This window comes from Durio zibethinus, chromosome 21, assembly GCF_047325235.1.
Source record: "Durio zibethinus cultivar Kanyao isolate XHJ-2024 chromosome 21, ASM4732523v1, whole genome shotgun sequence".
NCBI lineage: Eukaryota > Viridiplantae > Streptophyta > Magnoliopsida > Malvales > Malvaceae > Durio > Durio zibethinus.
In genome coordinates this window covers 10,806,054-10,826,612 of record NC_143182.1, presented here as the reverse complement: position 1 = coordinate 10,826,612, position 20,559 = coordinate 10,806,054, and the positions used below count along the sequence as shown (strand labels likewise).

At 32.4% G+C, this 20,559-nt stretch overlaps 1 protein-coding gene, 1 non-coding gene and 2 pseudogenes across 11 annotated transcripts; 1 reads left to right on the top strand and 3 right to left on the bottom strand.

The window, feature by feature from the left end:
- Window positions 1–600: 600 nt before the first annotated feature.
- On the top strand, window positions 601–4,109 carry LOC111306498 (BTB/POZ domain-containing protein At2g04740-like; annotated as a pseudogene). The gene is made up of 6 exons (XR_016331742.1): window positions 601–932; window positions 2,077–2,835; window positions 3,178–3,214; window positions 3,303–3,437; window positions 3,784–3,857; window positions 3,972–4,109. The product of XR_016331742.1 is annotated as a BTB/POZ domain-containing protein At2g04740-like (transcript).
- On the bottom strand, window positions 3,838–10,905 carry LOC111305573 (fimbrin-5-like). Of its 7 annotated transcripts, none has more exons than XM_089750725.1 (16): window positions 10,680–10,905; window positions 10,255–10,376; window positions 9,781–9,951; window positions 9,341–9,573; window positions 9,080–9,251; window positions 8,921–8,959; window positions 8,691–8,759; window positions 8,452–8,568; window positions 7,886–8,097; window positions 7,269–7,424; window positions 6,940–7,139; window positions 6,400–6,557; window positions 6,211–6,307; window positions 5,705–5,796; window positions 4,920–5,213; window positions 3,838–4,349 (listed from the first exon to the last, which is right to left on the bottom strand). In XM_089750725.1, exons 2-15 carry the CDS (start codon window positions 10,339–10,341, stop codon window positions 4,932–4,934), a joined length of 2,085 nt encoding a protein of 694 aa, XP_089606851.1. In that variant the 5' UTR covers window positions 10,342–10,376; window positions 10,680–10,905; the 3' UTR covers window positions 3,838–4,349; window positions 4,920–4,931. The 7 variants fall into 7 exon arrangements, with proteins under 7 accessions (XP_089606851.1, XP_089606849.1, XP_089606852.1 ...); XM_089750723.1 differs by having other exon boundaries at window positions 3,838–4,344; XM_089750726.1 differs by having other exon boundaries at window positions 3,838–4,297.
- A 1,837-nt stretch (window positions 10,906–12,742) lies between these two features.
- TRNAI-AAU (transfer RNA isoleucine (anticodon AAU)) lies at window positions 12,743–12,816 on the bottom strand. The gene has a single exon. It is a non-coding gene; the product is annotated as a tRNA-Ile (tRNA).
- Window positions 12,817–13,732: 916 nt separating this feature from the next.
- Window positions 13,733–15,547, bottom strand: LOC111306223 (fasciclin-like arabinogalactan protein 7 pseudogene; annotated as a pseudogene). Of its 2 annotated transcripts, none has more exons than XR_016331479.1 (2): window positions 15,495–15,547; window positions 13,733–14,742 (listed from the first exon to the last, which is right to left on the bottom strand). The product of XR_016331479.1 is annotated as a fasciclin-like arabinogalactan protein 7 pseudogene, transcript variant X1 (transcript). The 2 variants fall into 2 exon arrangements; XR_016331480.1 differs by lacking the exon at window positions 15,495–15,547 and adding an exon at window positions 15,165–15,418.
- Between the last annotated feature and the right edge of the window lie 5,012 nt (window positions 15,548–20,559).

The following is a 20,559-nucleotide window of genomic DNA, read 5'->3' as shown; positions in this document are numbered from 1 at the left end:
GGCAAGCAACCAGCTATTTATTATCCTCTACGGAAAGTTTTATCATGAGCTGGTCTTCTCTCGTTGACTTTGTAGTTACTGATCCTATGATTTTCTGACAAGTGTATTCCGCGAAATTTTTTTAAAATTTTTTAAGTAAAAAATTGGGACCATATCGCTCATTATTTTTTTATAATATTATAATTAATCAATTATAAAAATAATTATAATTTAAAAATATAATTTTTATTTTTATTTTTTTTATAAATCTCATTATATTATAATTAATTAATTACACTGATATAACCCCAAAAATATCATGCTTATTTGCCTATTACAAAAATTGGTTAAAAATGCTAATATTTTTAGAACCTTCAAATTATAAAAAATAAAAAATAAAAGTTGGTTATGGAAAGAACAGCGTTAGGACAAATGCCCGGTTTGTAAGAAATTCAAATGCAACGTCTAAAAGCTCAAAATCCAAGCGAACCGCCGTAAGACTCTTTCCCCAAGGCCGCGACCCAACGTCGAAACCGAAGGCCCTCCACCCAAACTAAAGCCCCCAGCTCCACCTCGACCCTCCTCTTGGACCATCTCTCCCGACCTCGACGTCTCTGACTTCACCGCCTCTGTTACCTCCTCGACTCCGGCGTCAACGTTAACGCACGTGATAACTGGGACTCCGTCGCCTTGGATTGCTTAGCTGGCCACTTGATGCCGCCCGTATGTTACTGGAGAATGGAGCCATCTGCTCCGAACATGCCTTGACGGGGACAGGTGCCACTATGCTGATTTTAACTTAAAGGTTCGGAAACTTCTCAAGGCTTTCGAGGCCCGTCCGCCGCCTCTTGGGCCGTTGCAGGGTGCCCTCAGGGACACTTTCTTGAGCTGTGGGGCTAATCGGGCTTTTCTCGACCAGGCTGCTGAGAGTGGATTACATTTCCAGGTTTCAAGTCAATTTGCTTCTTTTTAATTGAATTTTTCACTTGGGTTTATTTGGAGCAATCTGTTGATACTTCATTAAACCTTGATTATTGATCTTATTTAGTGGTGCAATGCAGCTTGACCAATGCTAGTAGTATTTCTGTTTTCTAACTTTGGAATTGCTTGATGATTGATGTTAATCAAGTGGCGTTTGATAACATCGGGGATTACTGTTAAAAAACTCAATGTAAAGTGAAAAATTATGATTTATAGTGTTTGGATTGATAGAAGAGAACGGAAAGGCAAAGACTTGAAAGATAGAAGTGATTTATAAGATGAAAGGTAATTCCTTTCTAATTATTTGGATTGGATACAGATTGATGCTTAGAAATGAGATAATGTAATGACTAGAGATTTTTTTGTCAATATTTTGCTCACGACTTCAAGGGATGTATATACAAAATTACAAGGAATTGAATTGCTAGTATTATTTCTCATTCTAGTTATTAAACTATTTCAAGATTGTGAATAAGAGTTGCCCCTCTGTTCTTTCTACCCTGTTTTTGGTTTTGCTATCTAAGTAAGAGTAATTTCTATCATTTCACTTATCTTCTCTTCATTTCTATCAATTCAAACATGATGTTGGAGAAGAGAGAAGATTGGTTTAAGGCCACCGGCTAATTAAATTAGCATCAAGATTGGGAATAGGAGCTCCCATCTTCTTGATTTTCCAGTCTTGGGGTCTGGCGATATGACATAAGTTCTATCAGCCCATGTTAATTGTTTCTAGTCAAATCTATAAATCAATAAATCAATTTGCACAACTGTGCTTTTAGACCTTTTTTTTTTTTTCCAGAATTTCATTATATTTATTCATGGGGCAACCTATTTTCTTAATGAAGAAAATGTGACAGTTAGCTTTGAAAGACCATTTTTGCTTCTCATATATTTACTTTCTATCATTTGTGAAGGCTTTCCTGGTATGAATATCACAATATAGTGGAACACTGAAATCTTTGATGAAATCTTAAGTCAATGGCATGAAACTTGAAATTGTTGCATTTGATGCTCTATTGGGTCTCAAAATATCTGCTCATTGTGGTTGCAAGTATTGTTCTTCTAAGAACGATATATATGTAAGAATCTGACACCTAATATGTAATATTCAACCAGGTTTTGCATCCAATGGGGTATCAAGCTCCTATCATTTCCCCCCAAATGTTGTATTTTTTGTGCAAGGCAGACCCATTGAAGCTCACAGAGTTATTTTAAGTGCCAGGTCACCATTTTTTAGGAGAAAGTTTGAAACAGATTTGAAAGATCGCAATGAAGTAAGATTTTCACGAGAAAAGTTGTCTTATCCTGTTCTCTACAGCCTCATCCACTTCTTTTAGTCTGACAGAGTAGAGGTTGCTATAGATGATATGGAAGATCTTTTGAGAATTTGTAAAGTATGCAAATGTGAATCGTTGCAAAGGGTTCAAGAGAAAGAACTAATTCACCAAAAATATGCTGAATATAAAGCACTGAGAGATGCAGATAACTCTCAAAAACGGTTTATTTTACAAGGCATTTCCCTCCCTGAGGAAGACCGGCTTCCTGCTGCCTTGCATCAGATCCTTAAAATTTCCCTAGCAAAGTCTCCAAAGGAAATCAATCTAGAGAATGGTGTTGATAGATTACTGCCTTGTGTTGGTCAATGTGGATAAGTGACTATCTGGATGATCTTGCAGATATTTGTATAAGAGTTGACAAAAGGTTTTTTAGTTGCCATCAAGTTGTTTTAACATCAAGATCAGAATATTTTAAAGCAAGATTGTCTCGTATGAAAGATTTTCACGAAGGGAAAGATGAGTTACCTAGTGTTACCCTCCCATGTCTTGAAGAACATGATTTGAGTGCTGAGGCATTTGAAAAAATGATTGAGTATATGTAAGCTTTTTTGTTTTTCTTTCTAACTTTTTTATTTTTTTCAGTACCGTAGCTTAATTTTGGATTGTTTTTGAAGATAATACTTAACTATTTATGAATTAGTCCTGTGGTTGGAACATTATTGCTACCCGTATGGGTCTCTAAGCTGTCTCAGAACAGATCATGTTGGAAAAGTCATGCAATATCTGTTCCCAAAAAAATTATAATCTGTTACCTAATATTCTTTGAGGCATGATCAAGCATGCTCTAGTTATTGGAACCATTATGTGTAAAATCGATATTCACTTTCTCATCTTTTAAGAACTTGTCATGGAACTTATTATAGCTCCATGATTGCTTAAGGTACACTGATGGTTTGACAGATATAGATCCTGATCAGGTATTATGTTTTTTTTTTTTTAATGTAAGTGGCTCATGGACATCATTTGAATAGCTATCTAATATTAGCTGTTCTAATGACCTGGCAGAGGAATTGTTTGATGCTGCTTCGCGATATCTGTTATTTCCTCTTAAGCGTGCTGTAGCTGATGTACTACCGCCACAACTAGAGATGGTCTCACCAGCAGAATTGTGCCATTGGCTGATATTGTCTGACATGTTTGGTATATCTACCTTTTATTTTCCTCTCAAATCTGAAGCATGAGATCAATGCCTTATTTTATTACTCATCATTTAAATGAGGCTGTTAACTTTAAGTTGGATTTGTTTTCTGGCCTTGGGAATGGAATTTATACTTGTGTGTTATTACAATGAAAATAAAGTAACGAAATGTGAAATGTGATTTGTTGATTGTTGAATGGAGCTTTGGGAGTTGTAGAGTCGTGATAGGCAAAGACAGTAGCATTTACTTAGCCTGAAAATGTTTCGGCAATTGCTTTGTAGTTTGTCGGCTATTCAGATTCTGATATTATCTCATAGAACTGATATATCATCCTCCATGTTAAATAGGCTATGCATGCGAACTCGACCAGGAGGCATATATGATCCGAAAGATTTGATAATGAATCGGAAACGATTTTAAGGTCATTTCTTTATCAAAACTTTTGTAGCCATTGATCAGATCAGCTAATGTCATTATCAGTCTTGGGCTTGTAGTTTTGACCACAAAGCCTTTTTATTTCAATTCAAATGTGTAGGTACGGTGTTTTGAAGATACGAGAGTATTGTCTAGATCCCATTGCTTGCAACTTCGAGATATTTGCTGACACATATGAGTCAGGAGCAATGCTTTTGACACACCAGCCACCACCTGGAGATTCCTCACTCCAGACTACTGTTCCAAGTGCCCTGGGAGCTGTGATTAATACAGGCCAAGCCAATCTTCTGGATGATCTTCGAGAAAAATGGCTTGAAGTTGAAGGTGCTGAGCTTGACCAGAGAGAAGAGAGCACTTTACTTTTTGATAAGCGCCTAGAGATGCTTATGCTTGTAGCAGAACAAGAAAATTCTGTTCCTTCTGCTGCTGATGGCCAAGATTGTGTCATGTAAGCTTTATTCTTTTCATTCCATCTTTGCTTCAAATGACAACAGATAAATTTTAAGCTAAACATTTTTTTCCTATATATTATAAATATCTCTATTGTTTTATATACATGGGAGGTCTCAGTATAACATCTCTATTGTTTTATGTCATAATATCTCTATTGTTTTATATACATGAGAGGTATTAAAAATTTAAATTTTAAATCTATTAAATATTATCTCTTATAGATAATTATATAAAGCAATTGAATTAAACTTCGGATGTTAATAGCTTTTCTTGTACAAAAACCAAAGTTTTAGATGACAATAATTTAAATAACTTCTAGAAGCAACATTTGCTTACACTGCCACAGGGAGATGTGCTTCAATTGAAAATTGTCATTAAGAAAAATACAAGGAAGGCTCATGTTATAATTTTTTTTCTTCCCATCTTGCATTATTCAGCATAATCAATGCAATCCAAAGAATATTTCTTACATTAGGTAAAAAATTAGTCCCATTTTCTTTTTCTCCTGTGGTCTACATAAATCAATAAACTGGACAATACCTCTAGTTCCACTTCTCTCAAACAAAAGAATAGGGGAAAAGAATTATAAATTTACCTATGGTCATTATTAATTACCATCGCTTTCTTCAGTCTTTGGAGATTGTTGTTCACCTTCAATATTTGTGGGAATTTCCTCATTTTTGGCTTCGGGAGATAGAGCAGTATCCGAAACTGAATCGTCAATAGCCAAACTGGATACTTCACCAGAGAGAGATGTCTCGTTCTCGCCCTCCTTTGGTGACCCAGAGGATTCATCAGGAACCTCACCATCTTCAGACTCTGCTACCTGCTGCTGTAGGCTCCAGTACATGATGCTGGCAGTCAAAGTAAGCATCATTTTCTGGTTCACCTGTTATAACAGACATTAAAGTTAGAAGTTACATTAAATGAGCCAACAAAAAAAAAAATACAAACTGATATCTGATTTGACCAGTTCAGGCTTAAAATAGTCACGTTCAGCTCAGTACCATTCATCTCAAGGGGTTGCTAACCAAAAAGAAAAAAAAGGAAATTCAAGCATTTGACAACAACTCACATGAGTTTTGTATATGATTGACTTGGATTAAAATCAACCCAAAAAGGGACAAAGTACCTCTAACCATTATAGTTGTCTAGGTTAGACATTGTTCTCAATATTCTGCCCCTCTTTTATAAAATATGACATCTATAACATCATGAAAGATCACACAAGTTGAAAAGTATATTTGTTATAACTTTGTGTAAAGAAACATCATGTTGATCAACCCACAAGGAAAAAACAGACATAAGATAAGGCAAACATCAGTAGTTTAAAAAAAAAAAAGATTCAGAGAAGGGATTGGAATTCAGAAAAACAATTACCTCTATGACATCCTCCGGTAACAAGAAAATGGAGCATCCAAGTTTCCGCGCAACACTGATTATATAGGTTGCATTCAACTTCTTATCTTCCTCTGCAATGTCAATAACAATAAAGCAATGCATCTCTTCCATGGATTTTATGATTACATATTACACAGTATCATCTATTTATTCGTAAGGGTGAGACTTGAACAAAGTTTCCCGTGTAAAGTTCCTTCGCATCCCCAATAAAATCACCGCAATGAATTAAAATTATTGATTGACCATTAAAGATTAAAGGTTCAAAGCAGGATTAATGCTGTGTTAGTGATTTTTTATTGAGGAATCTAAGGAAGTTCACAAAAGGAACCTGCACGTCTTTTTCTATTCATACGTTCTCAGAAGGAAACAAAAAGTACAGCCTTGGCAGGTACTTTATTTTATTGGTCAAGTGCCAAACAACATATGGTCAACCAAGTTTCAAAGGAAAAGGACACAGCTTATATAATAATCAAATAGCATCATACCAGTTTCTCCCTTGGTAACAAGACTCCAGTTAACCACCCTTGGTTCCACTGCACTTAGAAGCTCAAGGAAGAATATACCATTCGAAAGGTTTTTATCCTAAAAGCAAGAGTCCAATAAAAATCAGAGTGTCAGTAAATGTATTACAATCAAAATTTTAAGATACGATTTTCTTTCTGTTGCTTATGTACCTTGAAGCTCTCCATTTGAGAGGTTCTACCTGCCTTCTTTACTTTATTGTTAGCCCAGTTCAAAATGTCAGCATCTGTAATTTCTTTACCTTGGGAGTGAGATCTCAAGTTTTTAAGGAGTTGAAGCATAGAAAACCTCATCAGTTGCCACAAAAATGCTGGAAGTGAGGAAGAAAAACAAGAAAATGAGAAGAATGAAGTTGTTTTACAGAACATAGTGGAGGAATATAGAGCAAGGAGCCATTGCAAGGCTTATTTATATGTGCCACACTAGCCGCTGTAACGCCATATTACAACCCCAAAGCCAAAAATTTCGTGGGATATGCATCCATTTAAAAACCATAGGAATGATAAGAGTGCTGTATTTAAAATATCAAAATAACAGGCTCATATTTACCAAAGAAAGAAAAATAACAGCCCTCATTCACACTAGAGACAGCATAGAAAAGTTAAAAGTCTTTATCTTGAACTAACTACCCCATTAACAATAAGAAATAGATGGCATATGTTCTATGGAAAATGTAAGATGGAAGATCTTACCTAGTATAAGTTTCTTGTTTCCTTGCACAACATCATTGCCAGCTACATTCACAAGCGAGAAATTTAACTCCTTCCCAATCTTAATAACTTGATTGCAATTCTCAACCTTTTTAAATGGCATCTTTATAGGAGGCTTATTTGCATGCTTCCAGTTAACCGATCCAGGAGAAATTTTGTCTAAAACCTCTAACAGAACCCATCTGCAGGCACAAAAGGGTGAACACCAAACAAGATTCAATAACTGCTTTATACTGTTAGGAAAGCCGATTCAATAACTGCTTTATACTGCTAGGAAACCCAAACTTTTAGAAGATAAAAGAGCACATTACCCATTTCTAACATCTTCAAAAAGATTGTTGACATATGAAGCTACTCCAAGACTGTTAATCCAAAGTCGAAAGCATCTCTCTTCACGAGAAGTTTGTGCATCATCAGTCATCATCTCAGCAAAGGACATATTTTTGCTGTCAGTTGATAAACCATTCCTGCAAGAGAAATTATATGCTAGTTCAACAACTTTGCACAATCATAAGTACATGTCCACAAGGGAACAACCTGGAGATTAGAACTTGAGACTTGAACTTAGAGGTCTCAGGATTGAAGGGTGGGATTTATGGGAAAGGGGAGGGCTAACGCTTTTGTGTAACCCAAGATCACATGTAACCGAGAAACCAAAAAAAGAAAACAAAACAAAAAACAAATAATAAGTAAATGATTGAGTCAGCTTTTCCTGAATGCATATAACAAATAAACCAGACAATATACATTATTAGATCACTAAGTGTTAGTAGAAAAATATAGTTAAGTTTTACAAAAGGCACTAATCATTTTACTGGCAAGTTGAGAAAATCAATGAAAATGAACAGGGACAAGCTAATATGAATGATTATGAAAACTTAGTTCAGACGTAAAGCAAAAAACATTAAAAAAAAACATCATTTCTCACCTGTGCTGGAATATTTGTGCAACAAATGCAAGATTGAGATTTGGTGAGCCCTCAACAATGTCCTTAGGGGTCAGATATCTTTTGCAATCCAATTTCTCAGCCTGCTCAAGAACCATGTTTGCTCTTTCTGTTGGATCCTTTGTAGCCAAAGTTGAGGGTGTACTGTGTTCGGGGGCAAGTGCATTTAGCAGATATGCATATGCCTCTCCATCCTGTAAATAAATAGGTTCATGATACGTCAGTCACACTAGAAAACTAAAAATAATATAGACAATTGGCAATTTATTCTTTACACATTAAGAACTACTTGTTATTGGATTATACATAACCATCAATCAAATTCTTTTCCAAATTAGGAGGCAATGTTTGTGAATATGATGATATATTAAACTTTGAGACACTGAGAGACATTTAAAACATTTTCCTGCAATTGTTTCACCATTTCATGGAACTTAAGGCCCAAAACTAAAGATTAGTGCAGCACTGAAAACCATGATAAGAATTCTTTCATATATAAAATTGACATGCCATATAACTAGAATTAATAAATTGTCGAGTTTCCCTACCTTCAAATCTGAAGAGAAGTTTGTAACCTGCTTTTCATATCCAGCTTTCTTCAGATGAAAATTCATCCATTTCAGCAATACCTTTTCAGGTGCTAAACCCAAGAGCTCTTCCACATCCTACAAAATTTGTACAAAAGATGAATAAAAAAATTTGTTTCCAACCTGCAAAATGGAACTAATCTAGTATCTGATATTATCAAAACACAGAAAGAAGGCAAAACCAATTAACATTCTTGGACCTTGCTATCATCCACCAGTTCCACAAGTTGAGGAGTTTTCTTCAGATTGAGATCTGCTAGTAGTTGAATCTGATGTTACAACCATGTAAACATTATTAGCAATGTAATTCAATATGTATCCCTTGAAACATCTATGGATGAAGAAAACTGATATGATCAGTATGGTTTCTACAATTCTATGAATTGCAAGCACAATAGAAATGAGTTCAAAAGAAGTTTGAGCGGAATACCTTAATAATTTGAGAAATCAATCCAAGTACCAGATGGGGCTACAAAATAAAATCAAAAAAAAAAAAAAAAGACAACAGGAGAAGTTAGAATCTTGTGCAAGTCTATATTAAAAGGCAAGTATAACACCTAAATTGGTATTAGAAAGGAGCATTACTTACTCTTCCTTCAACAAGGTCTTGCGTGCCAATATTAACCACAGTGCAAGCAATAGCTTTTGCAGAATTAAGGCAAAGAGTATGGTTCTCATTCCTCTCCCAGGGATTGAGAACCTTTTTTGTGTTAATAGCTCGCTCATCTATTGTCCCAGGAACAGCTACATTGATAAGCTTGCTGCATGAAAGCAACTAAAAGCATCAACAAACATCAAATCATGAATCAATAAGGGGTAAAGCATTGCCAAGTAGGTCCAGTGAACCAACCAAAGAAGAACTCCATTTTTAGCAAGATCAAATAAAGCATCTGTGGCTGGATCAATTGGAAGAAAATTTTTCAAGAATTTATCTTCTGCCAGATAGCTATTAATATGAGCAACATAAGAAGCCTTCTCGGACTCATTAATAGCATGGTGAAAAGTGGTCGTGGTTGCCTTGAGAAATGAGGATTTTGAACCGCCTGATTTTGCAGTTGCATGACCATGCAAATTTAAATAAGCCTGCCAATTCACCAAATCCCACAGATAGCCACCAAGCAAGAAATAAGAACATATGCAAAAAAAAAAAAAGTAAACACCATACACCAGGTATCCTAACACAAATACATCAGGAAACATTGATTCACAAAATTTGAGATATTGAATCTTCTTTATAATTAACAAGGCTATACTGGGAAAGCAGTGCAACTGCTATTTGAAAAGGCTTACCCGAAGGAACACCTCAAAATCAATTTCTTCACCCATGTCACTATTTGACTCTCCCAAGATAGTCTTAATCTCATCCTCATTGAACATTTCACTAAAAGCCTTCAACTTGGCAAAAACTGGTGGCAAATCACCCACAGTAACACGACCATGTTGAGCCCTCACAGAGATAAACTAAAAGCAACAAAAAGGAAATCCATGTCCCATGTCAAACAAAGATTGCCAATTCACTATATAATCTTGTAAAATAAGGTAGGCTATAGTTGTTGTTTTTGCTAGTTGCAAAAGTCTATTTGCAAACAAAAAGCAAATGGTAGTTTTAAGGGTTAGAAATTAAAATTGTAATCTTTTAGAACTAAATGCATGGTTTCACTTTCATTCAAGGTACTTATGCAATGAGTTGGTGTTACATGTTACACCCGAAAGAAAAAAAAATAAAGCCAAAAACAACCAAAAGAAAGAGAAAAATAAGGTTACCTTGGATTTGAGGGTGCGAAGCTCGACTTGAGTGAACTGGCTTTGAAGCCAAGGATCAGAAACGATCACACCTTGATAACTAGACATTGTTTGCCTTGTTTTTTCCACCAAATTCTACCCCCCTAATCACACACACAACCAAATATTATTACACGTTCAAATTACATACACCTTAAGCCAATGAAAATTCAACAAAATCAGATCCAACGAATGCGGAAATGAAGAGAAACCCAATTGAGAAACCATCATATAGGTTTGAAATCAAAGCACAGGCATACATATAACTCAATAGGAAAATTAAATGATCAAACCAAACTCACAAACCCAAAAGAAAGACAATCATATTTGCCAAAACAGAGATTAAAAAAAAAAGACCCATGTAAGAAAACGAATGAAAAAGACAGAATAATAATGAGGAAACGAACCTTAAAGAGAAACAGAGAGAAAAGAGACAGAGAAGCTAAGATTGAAGGGTGGTTTCCTCCATCTTTTTTTTGGCTTGTCGTAGGTTTGTGGCAGTTGTAAGAGAGAGGAGAAAGAGGATGTGTTATGTTTGGGTGATGTTGGAATTGAGAGTGAAGAAAATGGGGACGAGAGAAAAGCGTGTTGCCCCCAGAGAACCCGCGAACATTGCCGATTGCAAATGTGTATAGGAGAGAGAACGAGAAAAGGCCAAATAAAAACAGAGAAAATGGATTTTTTTTTTCTTTCTAAAGTAAATAAATAAATAAATAGAAGTAGTATTAAATGTATATTAAATGCAAAAAAAATAGACAACATTGCCTTTTTTTTTTTTTTCTGGCTCATTTATATTCATTGGTCATCTTCATTTAATTCCCGTGTTGGAGGGTTTCAATTCCTTCTTTTTCTACATTTTTAAAAAAAAAATTTTAAGTACCATCCAAATAATAAAAAAATTACATATGTTAAGAGTCTTAAAGAGATATCTTTAGATACTTTTTAAGGGGATATTTTATACATAAAATTATGATAAAATAAGATAAGATAATAATATAAATAAAATTAAAATAAATTATTTTATTTTATTTTGTATTTGATATGTGTATGGATTAAAATAAAATAATATTATTTATTATTCAAAATTATTTTTTAAAATTTTTAAAATTTAAATAATTAATATAATTTTTAAAAATATAATAATACTGATACATATAAATTTAATATCATGAATTAAAAATAATTATATTTATTTTAAGAGAAATGAATCATCTTATGTATAAAATATAATTAACTTTCCTAGTAATTGATATAAAATAATTATTATCCTATCATATTTATTATCTTATACAATAAATATGATCTAAAATTATTATATATATCATTAAATATATTAAAATTTATGAATAAAATTATGAATTGTTTTGTTTAAAGTGTCCACTCATTAGCAAGCACTTCTTTATTTAGAATATTACTATGTTATTGTTTTTCTAATTTATTATATTAAAAAACATGAAAAATAATTTAAGAATATAGAAAATAATAAAATTAAGTGTAAAAAAATTTTAAGACATCTAAGAAAAAATGAAAGAAAAAGTGGAACCCAAGATTAGTAAATTTTGTTAATGAATAGATGTGTCAATGTGTTGGGCTAAGCTGTTTGACACTTTTAATATCTTTCCATATAAAGTCTATATTGATAATGAGTTTTTTTTTTTGTTTCTTTTTGTTTTAGAAAAATGCAATTCTTTGAATAAGAGCTATTAATCAAATGCTCAATTATTAATGTAATTTTAGTTTTTAAATTATGATGAAAATATAAAATTGATTGAGTTGATAAAAAATTAAATATTTTATTTATAAAATTTAAATTTAACTTTCACTATTAGTAACATTTTTTTATGATCAACATGTTTGCCTTTATTTATAAAAAAACAATTATGACCACAATAAAAATAAGTTAATCAAAATGGAAAAAAAGAAAAAAAAAAGTTAATTGGTTGGTGCCCTAGTGAACGGAATTAGCGGACTTTTGAGCATTTCAGATTGACTAGGCTAGCTAGCTTGTGCTTCCGCGTTCCGCCACCCCCTTCCCCTCTTTATTTGTTTCCTTTTTCATGTTGGCAGCCCAGGGACAATTTTTGATAGCCGAAACCTTTTTGGTTGTCGGTCCATTAAAATTTAAATCACACATTATCATTGAAAAATTGAACTATATATTCAAGAATTTTATAACTAAATTCAAAACTATAAATTTTAAAAATAGTTTTTCAAAATTTCGGAGTGTTTCTTTTGACTTTTAAGCACAATGGAAAGAAATTGTTGAGAACATTTGGAGTGCTGGGGATAAAGGAAACCAAACTGGATTCTGATTTTAAAAAATAATAATAACAATGTGGGCTGATGTTGATCCAGTTTCATTGCCCGAAAGAAAAAAATCCAATTTCAACTGGACCTGGGCCACAAGATGAAAAGCGCTTGCCTAAAGAAAATATATTGAAAAAACATAACAAGAAAAAAACGAAAACAATGGCCCATGCAGGTCTCGAACCTGCGACCTTCGCGTTATTAGCACGACGCTCTAACCAACTGAGCTAATAGGCCACTTGTTTACACATGGCCAATATCTTGAATATTAATTAACTATTTTATAGTTCCTCTCAAATCTCAATCACTGTAGTAAGTAAATACTGCTACATTAATTGCCACCATAAATAATCTGGTCGTACAAAAAATAAGCAACTGACACTCAGCTCCAACTCCAATTTTTCCTATTCAATTTTGGTCGCCACCGGGTGGTGGCCAAACTCGTGAAACTATTTGTCGCAGCATAATTATGTCGGGTGGTCCTTGTAATGAGTATATTCGCATGATTTTTCAGGGACTGTGTGAAAACACAATGGCCCTCCCTCTTCCTATCTTAAATTCCATGTGAATACCTTAACCTTGCTCATTTCTTTATTTACAACTTGTTTTTCTTTCATCTACTTTTTCCTTCCATCTATGCTGATGTGTATATACACTTTTTTAGCAACTATGACTAATTTCGTCTTTATAAGCATTAGATCCCAACCCATTTATAATGTACCACCAAAACTAAATTTTATTTTTTTTATCATCTAGTTATGACCTTTTATTAAAAAAATAAACCATCCCTTCCGCTGTAGGAAGAGGGAGCCTTCTTTGCATTTCAATGGAACTTGAACGAATTGCTATTAATGCAAGAGTTAGCACCAGCTGAAACAGATCTTGGGGCACCAACTTAACCATGGTCCTTATTCTTTTGCCCCTTTGGGGTTGGATAGTGAGGTTGCTTGTGATCTTGACTGAGTTCCATGAATGAGAATTGGTATGAAATCAAGTTTCTCACCATGGAAAAATATTTACAATCATTCAATGCTAGTCTAATTGTTCATTTTAACAGCAAGCCAATAACAATTCTATGCTAGAACAACTAGTTTAGATGTGGCAACCAAAAAAAAAAAAATGGAAACAAGTATGATCAAGTTAAAAACAGAGATTCAGGTAAAGCCATGTAAATTGAAGTAGTAATAATAACAGAAGAACTCACATTCTCAACACATAATCTCAAAAACATAAAAATGAAAAAATGGTTTTAAAAATCAAAGTAAATTGAGAAACTCAGAGGTGTTCCTCCCAGAACATAAATTAGACTCAATGAAGTTCTATCTTAAGAAAACAGAACCACCCCACCTAAGACTGCCAAAACCAGCTGATTCCAAATGCCCAAGTTTATAATCCTATGAGATGATGAATTTGAAGGTGAAGACTTGGGTGAAGAGTCGCCTTTAGACTCTGCTGATGGAGAATCTGCAGCTGGGCTAATATCAGGAGATGGGGCCGGAGCAGGAGTTGGAGGAATGTCAGTACCAAAGATCGCCTCTGGAAGAAGGACCTTGTCGACTTGATAAATTGCAACAGGATCAGTTGAATGTACAGCGCTGGTAATTTTTGTTTTGCTCCATCCTGAATCAAGGTGCACGGTGCCAGAATCATCTGTGAAATTCAAAGTGTATTGGCCACCAGCAAGTGTACTAACAGGGCTTTTTGCACTGAGGTCATTGAAGTCTGCAAGGGCATAGAATTTGGGCAAGGCATGGAAAAGGAGGAGTGATTGGAGCTGGTTAGAACTGAGATTGGATAAAGAAGGCTTCTTCAGAGCCTTGAACGCATTGTCTTTTGGTACGAAAATTGTAATGCCCTGTTTAGTGTTGTTGGCTTGGTTTTGGAAGGTGTCAATGACTTTAGTAGATTCAAGGTAGTTGAGGAAAGTTTCGAATGGACCAGCCACAGAGAGTAAATATGTGAGGTTCACATATTCCGGTGCAGGTGCTGGTGCTGGTGTCGGAGTTTGAGTCATTGCGGCCGGAGCAGGAGGACTAGCAGCTTGCCCATATGCCAAGGAGGAGCACATGAGTAATACGGAACAACTAACCGTAAAAATCCTGGAAAACTCCATTTTTTCCCAGAAATTTAGTTTTGCTTCAGTAGTGACAACTCTCCAAATTCCTACAAGAATCAAATCCTTCACATTTACATTGCAGCTAAACGGTTAAAAACCCAATAAATCTACATTATGAACGAAAACTAATAAAAAATTCCCTAAGATCGAAACCCATTGCACAATCTAGATCAGAATCTCAGGGTTCCATCTGTACAAAACAAGAAATGCATTGTAAATAAAACCAAAATCTCCTACTTTCTGCAAGAACGAAAGTAATGAAAAACCAGATCTTGACTAGTTCATCAAAACAAAGCAAATAATAGGAACTCTCATTAACCATAACAAGAAAAAAAAAAGCTTAAAACAGGATCTAAGACTATGTAATTACAGATGATACATAAATGTGAAGGCTAAAAAACTTAAACTGAACTCGTAAATATGATCCATTTTCTTGTTCTTGAGCTCCTGTAGACAAAGCACAACTTACCAAATGCCCAAAGTAATCAAATTTCAGACCAAAACCCAGATCAAATCTAATTTTCACTTTGCATACACCTTAATTTTACAAATGGCAGGAACTCAATTTTACAAATGGCAGGGTACTTCACACTAGAAGAAGTTTCCCAGAAAAGCCAAGTGAGTTCTTCAAGAAAAAAGGGAAAAAAAATCACATCCACACAATGTACATCAACAAAAAGCAAAGATAATCTAGATTTAAAGTATTTAACTTGAAAAGAAACTGGATTATTACAACTCTAAGAATGGAACTTTAACAGAAGCAAATTTCAATGAGAGCAGACAAATGAAGGACACTAACCTGACTGAGAGGAATTCAGAGAGAGAGTTTAGTGCTTTGGGTACCAATGTAGCAGATTGGAACAAGCAGAGAGACACTATATAAAGATGGGACTTTTTTTGCTTGTAAGTTATAAACAGAAAAAGGTGAATGTGGGGTAGATCCAGCTGTTGGTGTCTAAAGTGGGGATATAAGGGGTAAGGAAATTAGTAGGGGCAAGAAATTACTAACAAAACAGTGAAATTATTAACAATAATAAAAGAATGAAAAAAAATTATACACATATGGGTGTTGTTTTATTTGGTGTGAATTGAATTGAATGAGCTGGGGATGGCACGTCCCTAGAGAAAAAACCAATGCATTCTTAAGTTGGCAAGACTTTCAAGGAAAGAGGACTATGTAAGGTAGGCTTTCTTAATCATCTTTCAACTAATTAGTTTTTCTAATCCTTCAACACACCAACATTGTGCATCTCACGATATATTTTTCATCGTTGGAAATCATCTTTCAACTTAATTGTCATAAAAGATTTTTATATTAATAATTTTCTGATCTATTCATAAAATCCAAATTCCTATTACAAAAAAGAAAGAATTTTTTGTCTATCATAAATTGGTCTTTCTAATATGTAATATCAACTTGGGGTAAACCCTTTTTTTTTTCTTTTTTTTTTGTAGAAATAGCAATTGTTTATTTGAGGGATCTTGGGATGGATCCCAGGACTCGTAAAACCCTTCCCTTGTGGAGGTATCTAATGAGAGGAAGAGTAGGTGGGGCCTGGGGGAGAGTAGAGCCAACCAGCATTGCCTGTCGAGTTGTTGCTGCCATGAGAAGAAGCCGATTGCCAACTGTAGTATTTGTAGTATTCTATTCTTACTCTCCAAACCAATCATAAGCCCAACAGCCCCACCCACCCCTCCAGTATTCTTCCTGGTTTCCTCCCTATTCACTGTACAGTTCATTTCTTCACAGGAAACCCAACCTTTTTCATTTTTGTTTCTCCTTCCCCCTGCCCTCTCGCCCATAAAAAAAATTCACTTAAGTATAAAAAATTCTTAAATAAAAATTAAATAATTACTCGAACTTTTAATATTTTATTATAATTAATTTAATTTTTTAATATTTATTTTTATTTAATTAAATTTTTAAATATTTATTTTTATCAAATTAAAATTTGTATTTAACAAAAATAAATATTGACGATTAATTAATTTTTGTTTGAATATGAGTTCAATTGATAAAAATAAATATTTAATAACTTAAATGGTTAATAGTTATTTAATTTAATTCAAATTTTTTTTATATTTATACCAAGAATATTTTTGAAAAATTTATTATTTTATACATCTTAAAATATCAAAATCTTTATTATTTTAGAAAGGTCAAGATCTTTGAAATAGTACAGCCCACAGAATTAGTAAAGAAAACCGCAGTTTTCTTTAAACAAAAAAAATCATGCATCGTTTTTTTTTCTAATTTGTTTCGAAATAGTACTAAAAAAGAATGAATTGTTGAATATCAAATATTCCTTTTTTTTTTTTTTAAGGATGAGAGTCCTCCTTCGAGATTTTCAAATGTTAGAGAATTAACACAAGGAAATTGTCTTCTCACAATTGCCATGCATTGCATGTATATATTATGCATATATCAACAAAAAATTAATAACATTAACAAAAATCTCTTCAATTAAAAGTGTAATCGAGTCGAGTCGATACAATGAAAAATTCGAATTCGACTCATAATTTGAGGTTCAATATTCGATTTGAATTCGATCGAATTTTATTTTTTAAGCTCGAATTCGATTCGTGATTGAATTCGAGCTACTCGAACTCGCTCGATTAATATGTAAAAATAAGCTCGATTCGTATACTCGATAAAAATTCGATTATTTATGCTTGAACTCGGACTCAAAATATTTTATTAATTAAAATAATAAAAATATATTTAAATATAAATACTCGATTAAGTTCGTGAGCTACTCGAGCCGAATATAAAAATACTTGAATTCGGCTCGATTAATAAGTCGAGTTACTCGAGCTCGAACTCGACTCGATAATAATCGAACCGAATTCGAGTTTTCTTCGAATCGAATCCGAGTAACTTGCAAGTACTAATATATCATTTACACTCCTATCTCCAATGACGTTATCTTCACGATAAAAAAAAAGATTTTATTAAAATTTTATATAATATAATATTTGATTAAAATTATAATTTATTTTATAGTTATAAAATCTCATCAAAGAAACAAAACAAACCTCAACACCGAAACATAGGCAGTAAATGGTAATAATTTAATACTTTTTGACCCAGAGAAAACCATTTTTATGAATCCCAAACATGCTTAGTTATAAAAGTATTTTTTTATTAAAAAAATTATAATCTAAAAATAAAAAATATATTATAAATATTGAGATTTGAATTTTAAATTTATTAAATATTATTTTTTAAAAAAATTATATAACTAATTAAATTTAATTTTTAAGTTCTATAAAAATATATCTTTGGCTAAAGGACACTCCTAACAAATTATGCTTGAAGCAAAGCGACGACAGGCAGCATGTGAAATTTCATTGAAATCGGCTATCAACTTTGAGTTAAAATTTGTTTATTACTCCTACTAGTTATAAATATCAACCGGTTGTCTTCGATCAGTAATTAATTCAACATTTGTAAGGAAATTAGGTGCAATGGCAATATCAAATTCCGTCCAAAATTTAATGCTTTATTGTTAAGATTAGATTAATTTCAGCATATGAACCTTGTTTTCAATAATTAGATCCTTGGATTAACTTAACCGACACTATGAATTATCAAATTAATCAATTTGATTCTTGACATCAACTCCCTTTATATGATCATAAATCTCAATCAACAGTAAGATTTGCATCAAATGGTTAGTCATAAAAGGTGTAGATGCAAAGGTTTAATCAAAGTGATGCTTGTTTAAGTTGATTTAAAGCTTATACATAATTGAAATTACCAACCAATTAATCATTTTCTAAAACGTTTTATAATAAAAAATTAGCATTGATAAAGGACTTTAAACAACTGCCGACAATTTGAGAGTGATGAGAAAAAAAAATCTGTCAGCCTTTTGCTTTTTATTGCAAAAAAAAATTAATAACAAATGAAATGATAAAACCAAATACTCAATACAAATTATAATATTTAAAAAGTAATGGGGGGGGGGGGGGGTGGGATGCTAATAATGCACGGAAGCTTCTATATATAATAGTTTGGTGAAAAGCAAAGTGGAGCGGGAGGCTAAAAAGGGAGGGGGGCGGGGTAGCAAGTTGAGAGGTTAGCATCAATGGCAGGAGAAGAAGCAGCTGCCATTGCCCTTTCAAGCTGATCCTTAGCTTAAATGTTTTGGGGTATTGACTTGTCAAGCTTTGCTTAATTGGACGCCCTCTTTTTGAAAGTGATGAGAGAGAAATGAAGTGCTTGCTTTCAATTGATTCGGTCAAAACTCAAAAACTTGTTGAGTGCCCCGTCCGTCTGTCATTCAGACCTTCAGCATCTTTTCAATGACGAGCTCACAACTCACAATAATTATTTTCTAAGAAATTTAGTGACACTCCAAACTCCAAGGCTTTGCTTCTGGCTGTCTTTTGAAGTACAATGTATTAGCTTCAAAGTTTGTTTTAGTAAAGTTATTACAGTTTTTATATAGTTAATTTTGATCACTCAATTGTGAAAAATTACATTATAATAATATAACAAATAAAATAATTTATAATTATTTTAATATAAATAATGATTTATACATTAGTGATCAAATGTTATCAAATTATGTTAACAGTAAAATATTAATAATGAAGATCATAATATTAATAAATTTCATAAAATATTGATAGTTGAATTATAAAATTTTTAAAGTTTAATGATTAAAGTAAAAATTATAAAAAATTAAGCTATCAAAAGTATAATTTTTTAATATTTATTTTTTTCACAATTTATAATCTCACATGGCATGTGTTACAAAGCATGTTGAATGATGTAACAACACCACATGATGAGTAGTTGATGATGTGGTAATGCCATATTGTAATGCTGTTAGTCTTTAACAATTAAATGATAAAAAATTTCATAAATATTAATAATTAAATTGTAATTTTTTATAGTTGAATGATAAAAATACAAGCACATAAAAATTTTAGTGACTAATCTTATAATTATTTTTTTCTTAATATTTTTATATAATTAGTTGGGATTTGTTGTTTGACCATTTATTAATCTACAAGCTTTTGTTTACTTTTTCCTATATAGATTAGATAAAAGGAAGGATTTGATCTCAAAATTTATCTCTCTTAAAAATATTTTCAAGATTTTAAATAATTATATCTCTATAGAAGAGTTCATAAGTAGGTTAGTCTGAGTTCGGGTCAAGATTAAATATAATATCAATGTTATATATTTACTTAAATTCAATTCAACTCAGGTTTCAAATTTTGCTTAAACTTTCTCAAATTTGTAAATGGTATAATTCAGCTAAGTCAAATTGGCATAGATTTCATTTTAAAAAAATAAAATATGTTATTTTTATTTACTCTTTAGTGATATTTAAAATTAATACCTTGGTTAAAAAATAGTTGAAATTAATAAAACTACATGTTAACATGTAAATTTTGTCTTAGGTGAAAAATATATTTAATTAACATAAAATTTATTACTTTTAACATTATGCAAAAGTAAAACTTTGAAAACAAACAGCAAAATTACTACTTTTAAAAATTAATGTAAAATTTAATTCACTTTTATTTATCAAAAAATTTTATTTAATGAAAGTAGAGTTTTTATTTTTAAGTTGGATAAATCTTATTAAAAGTTATAATAAAAAGTTTTAAAATATCGGTTTAAAAATATAAGGAATATATGTAGATCTCTCTTTTCGGTAACTCAAAAGATTATTTACATTAGTATTTTACACATGTTACTATAAATTATAGTTATAAATTATAAATATATAAGTAAATAGTAAAAATATAGTATTTGATGTTTAAATTTATAATTTTATCGAATCTAATTTAATTGAGTTCGAATTATTTAAATAAATTACGAGTTGAATTCAATTAAAAAACAT

Coding starts and splice junctions, on each gene's coding strand:
- LOC111305573 (XM_089750725.1), bottom strand. CDS start 10,341: ATGTCTAGTTATCAAGGTGTGATCGTTTCTGATCCTTGGCTTCAAAGC. Junction 8,960..9,079: donor AAGACCTTGTTGAAGGAAGA/GTAAGTAATGCT, acceptor TTTATTTTGTAG/CCCCATCTGGTACTTGGATT. Junction 7,140..7,268: donor TTTGAAGATGTTAGAAATGG/GTAATGTGCTCT, acceptor TTGTGCCTGCAG/ATGGGTTCTGTTAGAGGTTT.